General features: G+C 30.8%; 1 protein-coding gene across 1 annotated transcript in view; it reads right to left on the reverse strand.

The window, feature by feature from the left end:
* LOC123662928 (transcription factor Sox-6) overlaps positions 1–4,748 on the reverse strand; it is a 75,496-nt gene extending 70,748 nt beyond the window's left edge. The window contains exon 1 of the mRNA XM_045597695.1: positions 4,213–4,748. Within this exon, the coding sequence (XP_045453651.1) occupies positions 4,213–4,748 (536 nt within the window). The remainder of the gene's footprint in view (positions 1–4,212) is intronic.
* Positions 4,749–10,703: the final 5,955 nt, after the last annotated feature.

The following is a 10,703-nucleotide window of genomic DNA, read 5'->3' on the forward strand; positions in this document are numbered from 1 at the left end:
TATATTACGAGCCATAACTCGTATTCAATAAATATAAACATCTATTTGTAGTAGACAATTATATGAGCAGCATTGTTCGTAGGAAATCTTTGCAGAATGCCACTTTGTCAACGATGTAAGAAGGTATTGTGGAACACAAAGACACATTGTCACGAGGCCTTGTCGATTGTTTTGTATGACGTCTTGTCTATTAGGTATTCAATTTGTTTGAAGTTATTATTAGGTATAATAAATTGCTTTGGTATTTGAAGGAAAAGTTGAAAATATATTTGTGTAAATAATGAAGATATTTAAAATGTAAGTACAGTAAAATCATGAAAGATGCACGTTGAAATCAGAGAACTTTATCTTATTGATACAGAAGGTAATACTGGAATATTTTTTATAAACAGTCACAACCGACAGAAAACTCCCGGTATTACATTTAGTACAATTAGACGTCTGTCTGTTTGTGTCTGATTCGTATCATACTGTTTAAAAGAAGTTTTGTATTTTGTGAAATGTACACAAAAACATTTATAATAATACGGCCTATACGAATACTTATCAAGAGTGGATATCAAACTCGCGACCGTTACCGCATTTACCAAGTAACTGAGGTAGGGCATAGCAGGAAATTTCCTGCTTGAAATATGGAGCAACCCGACTGGGGTAGTACCTTGACCTTACAGAAGACCACAGCTAAATAATACTGTTTTCAAGCAGTATTGTGTTCCTGTTGGTAAGTGAGGTGACCGGAGCTCCTGGGGGGGATAGGGTCGGCAACGCGCTTGCGATGCTTCTAGTATCGGCGTCTATAAACTACGGTAATCGCTTACCATCAGGTGAGCCGTACGCTTGTATGCCGACCTAGTTATTTAAAAACAAATGTATTTAGTTAACACTTAACATTACGTAATGTGTCAAAGTTAGCAACTATTAAAAAGATAAAAAAAATATGTATACTTTTAAAATTTCTTTTAAAATAATTAACAAACCTTGTTACAAACTTTGTTAAATATTTTACGAAAAAAAAAAAACGATAATTTAATTTTAATTCAAATTCAAAATTCGAATTACTTATTGTTATACTATACTACTATACTATACTTATTGTTAGCAAAGCATAATTATAAAATGTGAGCACACATATGTATATGACATCTTAATAACTCGAAAATCATTGTTTAAAAATAAAAAAGCGCCGCAAGCGAACGATCGCTTAGAACAATCATTAATATAATGTTCATATTAACTAATGTTATGCCTTTCTTATCCGTAACATTTTCATTGTGCTCTCAAAATATATCACTACAAATTACGTTTGGCCTATTGTTAAGGTTTGGGCCTTGGGGTATGGTGTAAGTTATAAGTTATTGGAAATGGACTGTTTTATTTATGTTATAAGCTTTTAGCGTTTTATTAACTTTAAATCAAATATTGGTAATCTAATATAAAATGAGAAAGTACCTATAATTAATCTAAGAAGTTTAAATTAATTAGGTACGGAATTATTGAAAAATACTATCAAAGTAACTCCATTGAAAATCTAAAGATGAAAAATGTTTGATAAAAACTTTAAGCCTTAATTTTTTTAATAAATATTTGTATATTAAATATGGTGAGATGAATATAAAATTTGATACTGGTTTCGTAATGATTTTTAAATTTGTGCTATATTTTAAATTTACTATGTACTGTTTGATTCTATAAAATAAATAAATTAAAAAAAAAAAAAAAAAACTGATGCAATTGTATCACGTGTATGTTTTAGATGCATGTAGACTATTTCCTTTTATTTTTACATAACTTTTATTTTCCTATTACTCACAACTTGTACCACAATCAAAACGGCCACATCATAACGTAGATGGATTGTTACACATTATGGCCTAACATCTTAATCTGAGGCGATTAGCACTGCGTTTAATTAGTGTATACCCGCGGGACAAAGGCGGGCATTTGTCTTAATACCGAAACGTACCTTGTTAAATTAACTTGCAATCTTTCTTTTGTTAACGTAACTACAGCAACTTGTAATAATAGCATAGTCAAATTAGTTTTAAAATAATCTGATGAAAAATAATAGAAAAAAGGTATCTTAGTGGATAGAACACAAACTAAATATTATGAATATTAAAAAAAATACGTTTCTAATTTTGTTTTACACAGGGACTACTTTTTTTTTTTGAAAATTCGTTTTGATTTCGGCAATGGCATGTTGCAAATCGGCCACCGAACAACGTGCCGTAATAATAAGTCAACGAAAGCCTTTATTATATTAGCTACAAGATTTTTGTATCTAATTGTATTCTACATACGTAATTTAGTTTGTTTTAATGTACCTACCTAAAATTCATTAACTATAAATAAATACTTACAATAATACATAAAATATGACAAAAACGACGCCAAAGATTTATAACGATGAAAGTTGGCGATGTTTTTCACAATTAATTAAAAATATTTTATATAATTTACATAACAATGTATTCCATAGTAACCAAAACATCCGCGAAAACAATAATTATTATCGTTTCATTAATTACAAAGATAATACATTAGATATTGCTAAGTAAATACAACTGTTTACATCGATCGTTCGACCGCGCCTTAACCTTTTACATCACCTATTATTAAATTATCTGCTTCTAATTTTATTGTAAGTAGATCATTTATTACGAAGATAGGCTCAACAAGACAAGATAGATTTTGAATAAGCCATCTCTGAACATTTACCTACAGAATCAGTTATAGATCAAGACGGAGTAGCGATTGGGACACCTAAACGACTTATAAATGTTATTAATAATGTAATTAATATTGTAATAGGTATACTAATTGCAACTCTTGCACGATCTTAATACAAACAGGTATGTTTAAAAAAAAAGAAATAATTAGAATCTTACAAAATCCGATATAACGAAGTGACAGTGACCCACAAGAGCATTGATGATTTTATTATAATTTATTGTGTTTATTCATATAAATGTAAGAAATAAAAATAATGAAACTCTCTCAACAAAAATATAAATTAATTATTATTCAGCCTTAATAAAAAAATTCGACTAATTAATCGATAAAGAGAAGTCGAAAAAGTACAGACTCTCTTAGAAAAAGCTACAGAACGTTTACTAGTTAACGACATAAAAAAAGCAACGATAACGTTAATGTTATCGCCGATGACAAACGCATAAACGGTAAAGAGCTAGTTAAAACCGCGTTTAATACTTTTACAGAGACCAGCGGTGGTCCTAACATTGTTTTTAATGGATCATAATACGGCTAATTAAATGAAAACGACCAAGCACGAATAGTCAAACACTTGCTTTATTTCGGTTCCGTTGCGACAGTAAAAGGTTGTAATTAAAATGGTACTAATGTTACGTCACGGCGTCGTAATTACACGTGATGACATTTATTACGATTTAGGTGACAGTAAATTTTGTAATGATTTATTCAAAAATAAAAAGCCAAACATCGAACAAGATTTGGTATAGATTTGAGAATGATTCGTGAATCACGATTAATCGAATCGGTTTTTACATAAACGTAATCAGTATTTAAAACAATAATTATTGTTATTAGCAATTTATTGTGTAGGATTTTTTATTACTAAAGGATACAGTGAGTGAAGTGAGTGAAAGGATAATATACTTATGGATATCGAAGCTCAAAGACGCTGAATAGAAAAAGTTCGAAGGTGACTTTAAAAATACCTTTGCCAACAAATTATTGTTATATATAGACTTATCTTCAATAACAAGCATAAAAGAGTTTATTATAATAATGATTTCCGTATCACTTTATAAACAGAACAAAGCAAAACATCTGATAATCAATTATGTCGGAAATTACCAATAAAGGTGGCTAAAGATTATCTCCATTATTATATTGCAATACAAATAATATTATAGTTTCAAACTAAGGTTATCAAATAAACACTGCTTTTTATTTTACTAACAATAATTGTGATAATATTGTCGGGTAAAAAATATAATATAGCTTAATATGGAAATTATGTAAATTAGTTCACGAATGCAGGAAAACTGACGCGTGGTTTTTACATAATATGTAAACATTTGCTGCCATGTTATTAATTTATGCTTATTTTTTTATGGTAACGAGATATAAATTAATATTTTTTGTCATATAAAAACTGTTTTAAAATCGAGTTTCGAAGATTTAGATATTATTTTAGCGTGCAAAAAATAAATTAATTAATAAACTCACTTGTTTTGTTTAACAGGCGTCGTAGAGGGCGTAGGCCTTTTCTCTTCTTTAATCGTGCTGTTATTCATTTTGGACGTTAATCTCTTCAGTACATCATCCATCGACCGCTTATGAGGTGGTGCGAGCGACAACGCGCTATTGTGATTCAACAATGAATTGTTATTATTGCACAGCCCCAAAACTTTCGCTTCTGCACCGGGACTGCTGCATTCTGAGGAACCACGTCTTCTCGTTTGGAGGTCGTTGACCTGGTGAAGACTTAAAAAGGACGATGGGACTAGAAGGTTGTTTGTCATGTCTAATGATTGGTCGAATCGTTGCTTTTTGCTCGGCTGTTCGTCTTCGTACGCTTCTTCTTCGCTGATCGAGGATCTGGGTGAGGAGCTCGGTGAGAATTTGTAAAAGTTCTGGTGGTCGGTGTCGTCTGACTCGTGGTTGTCGGAGAAGTCCAGGTTCGCTGGTCCGGCTTCCGATTTTTCTGTGTCGGCGGCTCCTTCTTGCAATTTCGAGGGTGGCGACTTTCTTTTAGATGACATGTTTCTGCAAATAAAATCGTTAATTAGCCTCGTATTTACGAATTCTTAAATCACTACCAACAAGTTTAAACAAACTGAAACAAAGTCAATAGGAAGTGATTAACTAACATCATCAAAAGAAACAAACACAATGTTCCATTATAAATCGGATCAAGTAAATTCGATACATTCGAGTAAGACTGTGAATTAGTTTCGGGTAACCTTAATCGATCACCCTAAAGTCGTAACTAAACATCTTAAGGGTTATCTAAATATAAACTTAAACTATGAACGAATCAGGAGGTATCCAGTAATTTTGTCAGGCTTGTTAACAAACACAAATATATCAGATCCGTATCGCAGGTTGGACGTCAGCGTGTTTGTCACCAACTCCCGACTAGTTGCGAACTCGCTTCGTTAAAGCACCTAATTGGGCTTTACTAATTGTACTAATTGCTTCTCCTTTGGACTTAAGGTGTCCGTTAAATGGATACCACGGAAGTGTCGGAAATAAAATAGAACTTTGATTTGTGATCAGCTAAAATTTGACGCATGAGAAATTTTTAGCAATTTTAAAACTTAAAGCATAGTAAGAAAGTTTATGTATTCAATTTAATATATTAGATCAAATAATTGTCTCATCTTGTTTGATTAATTACGACAAAGTATGAGAAATTACTATTGATACGCTTAAATTCCTTAAATTGACTTTACAGCTGATTATATCGCTATCAGCGATACTCAACTCAAATAATATTCCATTTATATAATAACACATAGTCTACACACACGTAGACACAAGTGTGTGTTTCGTGCTGCCATTACCCCAATCAATACATAAGGGATCCCAATCGTCTTATTGGATGTTCAAACAAATGTATTTCTTGTTGAGACACTGTCTGGCGTCCTTTGATGTCTGTTAGTTTGCTTACTGTCTTAATTAAGCAACGAATTTCAAGTCATTTAATTATTAAGCTTTGCTTTAATTTAAGTTTTGAAATCAAGAATTTAATTTTGAAAATATATATTTCAAAAATGAATCGACGATCACGTCCTCACAAATTTATTAACAATATTTTCTTTTTTTTCTGTTGTGGTTTGAATTTGTTATCTTTCTTCGATTTCATTTTGTATTCTAATATAAGTGTAAAAACATTTTGGCTTTTGTTAAAGTTGCTCACTTCAAAAGTATAAGTACATATTACTTTATGCTGTATATGTCCGAAAAAAATCGTAAAGTTAATAATAAAATACTAATTTAAAATTGGATTATGTGCATCGTATTTAATTTTACTGACATTTTACGACAGACGTCATATATTTTTATAACACTAATAACTATAATAGACCAACTTTGAACGCGTATATAATTTTAAATCACCATGGGTTTTTGTTTTAAAATGGCGTTCAAAATAAAAAAGTCATCAAAGGAAATACTTCTATAGATAAGTACTATATTATTGAATTTCTCTTGGGACGGTGAAAATCGATGAGTCTCAAGAAAGGCAACCGCCCTTAATAAAATAAAGCCCCGTTAGCACAGTGACACTAGAAATTGTGTTATTGGCCGACGAAAGAGGGTAGAAACTGCATACTCCTTCAGCTTTGTAGGTGACTTAGTTGATATTTCTTCTCGAGTAACATAGTCCTCTAGTTCCTCTAGGTACCGTATAAACAAAACGTAATCAATATAAACTAATGTTCTATACCGTAATCACTATGCTTTGAAAACAATTCGTTAAATATACATATTTTTATATTTAATTATTTCGGAATTTAAAATAAATCTTTAAAAAAAATATGCAAAATTATTAAGTATTTGTAAACGAATGCTAAAAAGTAAACGCAGCAATTTATCTACCTAATTTTGTGTCTCATTCATATATTTAAGTACTTAGTATAAGTAGTAAGTATTAAGTAGTTTTAGTTATAATGCTAACCACAGTAATAAAAAATTTTGAATTTCTAATTTTTTTCTGTGCGAAACAATATTGATACATTTATTGACAACAAAAACAATCTAAATATCAATTCAATAAACAATCTGCACTTGACAATAATAGACTGGAAATACAACGAAATAGATTTACTCTTGTATACAATTGTATTCACTCCATCCCTCGATAGTGTTTTCGAAATACAATCCTAAAATTTAATAAAACAAACAAAAATCGACCTTATTGCGAAAACAACACGGTTTCCATAACTATTAGACGTTAAATGTTTGTAACTATTAATTTCCTTTCTATTAACAGTACAATGACAACACGCGGGGCGAACAATATGGCGATTTGGCGCGAAAACTGTTAAGTCAATTTTGTTGCCAATTTCAGATTTTGAAGTGTTGCTCAGAGTAATAACGTAGTACTTCTGCATAGAAATTATTTAGTATGGAAAATATTCGAGTATTGAAAAATCTTTAAAGATCTAAAAAAAACTGAATGCATTTTGTAAATGAAAATTTTAGTATTTCACGAGAACTTCAACAATATAAAGAAGATTGTGTTGTATATTTATGGCAACAATGCTGAGTCAAGATTAACATCTATAATTATTAAAATATATAAATTTTATTATTAGGCTTGTTATCGAGGGTTAATATTTAAAATTAATTATTCTATAACAAGACATATTTATGACGATTTTATGATTGTGACGTGCTACAAAAATACAAGGGTAGAGTTCAATAGGGCACAGCTGATTTCAATTTGCGAGGGGAACGTCGAAAACAATGAAGTTAGTAAATTGACGATAAATTGTTTTGTTAAACGAACCGCTAACCCTTTACGAAGTGTTAGAGAAATCATCTTTTCAAATACTGTTGCGATTTTTACGATTTCATTGATTGACAGGTTTGTTACAAAGTTAAATTAGCGAAAAATTGGATTGTTGGTTTATTTTTCTTATTGTAACTATACGTGAATAGTTTTTTTCAGTAAAGTCTGATGAGATTGACAAAGCATTATAAATATTGTTAGCTGTTAACAAATTTGAGGTGAGTGAAAGTCGTAATCGTAAAAACTTAGAAACATCTTATCAAAAGGCCTTCGACATCTCCTAAGTGGATCGGAGGAATGACAACATAGCCTATCTATAATTTATATATTAACATGTGCATCCGTTTAGGAATTAGTATGAGATGGACGGATGGACCAAGTCAGCATCCAACCTATTAGTTAAAGGAAATTGCTACCGCCCTATCTTAAATAAGTCCTCAAGAGCACTAAGTTTCCTATAGGACATCTTGGATATTGATTTGTAGAATTCAATTTTGACTCACGTACAAATTACGGTAACCTACTATTTCTTTTCTACAATTTGCTCTCTCAAGATGCAATTTTATTTTTGTTCTTATTAAGTTCATGAGTATTTAATGAAATATACCAATGATGACAATATATTAAATATAATAGCAAACAGTAAATGGAATTGGAAAAAATAGAATGAAATGAAAGCAGGTTTTCCATTTTACAATAAGAAATAAAAATCTTTATTAGAAATATTGTGAAGCGCTCTTAATCCAATGTCGAATGCGAATTTTTCTCGCTTCCTTAGAAAAATGCCGGAGTATTTTTCCTCTTGGACCAGTAACTGGATTATTCTTTTCTATAATAAGTTTATTCACAATAACGGAATAAATTTTCCAAGCGTTCTGTGTAAATAGAATTTCAATGTGCTATTTTCATCGTTTTATTCAAATCGTTAAGACGGGCAATTTAGATTTGTTTTTGTAGAAAAGATTGTGTTATCGGTAGGTACTTTATTGAAATTTTATCAGGCGTAATGATATATTTAAAGTTAATATTTATATTTTTAATACTGTTTAGCAAAAAAAATTGCAATATAAATAAACTATAATGATACCTGTAAACCTATCACTTTTGCAACATTAATTTTAATATCTGCTTCACTACGGGTTGAACGACAATTTCCATGAAAAGAATAACCTTTTCAGACTCTCTGTTTCCTATTTTGTTAAAAAAGGCCGGTTCTTAAAAATATGTCGCTTTGAATTTCTTTCTGTACCATAACACATCCAGTATGTAATGAATATCTTTGTACTCAAGATTTTCTTGTGACAGACAATGGAGGAAATTATCCATTGGGCACGCGACAACGTCACCTAAGTAGGTAGGCTACGTTGTATGGAGACAAATTTGTCTTAAAAATCTTCCTTTTCAAAGGAAATACTCCGTGTTTTATTTTGTTTTCATTATAGTTATAATATTCAGAAACTTACAAATATAGGCTTTAACTCGCTTATACACAGCTGTGGGAAGTTTGTAGGTACAAGTTAGTACCTACAGCACCGTTTATTCTGCGCTGATGTACGCTAATTTAATTCTACTTACAAATTTTCAAGTTGTGATGATTATTAAGTTAAACCTAAAAAAGAACACCAAATTATATTCTGTATCTACTCTTAAAAGGAGAATAGATGATAAGATCGAAAGATGTTAGCTAATAAAATAGCATGAAAATTAAAACATGAAAATTCATTGAACCATTTCCATAATAAGTAGCCACCCTCGCCGTTGGGGTAATAAGAGACATTATGATTACGCAGCAAACAATACCGGTAATGTCGCTCGAACAATGCCCAATCACCGTAAAGATTAGGCGAACATTATTGTGTTCCCTCTTCTTAAATATAAGAAAATTGAACGTTGATAATTTTACAAATATAACATTTTATGCTCCAATATATTTACAAGAACGAAGAAAACAGTGTTTGTTGATAGAAAATTTCCAGCTCCCATTTACAACAGAGCAACTTGGTTACAGAGAATTAGTTTTAGATAACATTTAAAAATGAGAGAGAAATGTTTAATTGAAATAACAAAATAATTATTTAATACATTATCATAATTTTAACTTAGTAAAAGCCACTTCAAAAATAAAAATGAAATAAACATCCATCTTTTCAAACCATCTTTTTCTAATGGACGTTCTTAAATGTTAATCGTCTAAACTATCCGCTACGTCTAAAAGAAAGTGCAGTTTTCGTCGACGTTAAATACTTTTCATGTAAGTTTTTTATTCCTTTCATCTTGGTTGTTTCATGCAGGTCTGCTCTTCTCATAATTCTTCGGTCTTCTTTTCGACAGCAGTGACCTAAGGACGCGACACAATGCACTCATCAACCCTCTCGTTTAGAATAATTGTCGAGACTTCCCAGCCAGAGTATTTTGCTACTGCCACTAATAATTCTCTCGTAAATGTATATGATTTTGTTTAAGAATGTTCCTCTTTATATACGTAATGTGAAGCACGTCGCATTTTTTTTTTCTTACAATTTTGTTTTCTTGTTTGTTTAGTTCTTAGTTTTGACAATCGTTATACGCTACGAAAATCGACGGTCTTACAACTATGATGATTTTGGCATAATAATTATACACATTTACAATTACAATTTTTAATTATATTTCTTATAAACTAATAACTTTTAATTCGAATATTAAGTCGTAAAATAATTCGCTCTGCTGTTATTCTTCGACGTTATATTAACTGGCTTAAGCCGGCAAAAATACTTTAGAGTAACTACAAAATTTAAACCTTTACACAGAATCAACGAAGTCTACAACGGCGGATTTATATTTTAAACGTTCAGTAAGAAAAAAACTAATATATTTAATATCAAAAGAGCTTAAAATATGAAGTTTTTCTATTCAGTTACGATGGGACATTTTTGAATGAAAATTATTGCGAAACAAATGCAATCCACTTACAAAATGCACAAAACACTTCTGAATGAAACAGTGGAAATAAAAATGGCGGGTTTATAGTTGAGCATGAAAATACAAGTAAGTACCCGCGTTCGAGTCAAGATGCCACTACATTTCCGCACAGTTGCCCGCAAAGGAAAGCTTTCGATAGAGAAATTTTGTTCTGAGCAGTACTTGAAGATTTTTCTCGATCCAGCATGAGGAAACAGTATTTCACTAAATGATGAGGCCGCGGCACAACATTCTTTGA

The sequence above is a fragment of the Melitaea cinxia genome, chromosome 19, assembly GCF_905220565.1.
Source record: "Melitaea cinxia chromosome 19, ilMelCinx1.1, whole genome shotgun sequence".
NCBI classification, from domain to species: Eukaryota; Metazoa; Arthropoda; class Insecta; order Lepidoptera; family Nymphalidae; genus Melitaea; species Melitaea cinxia.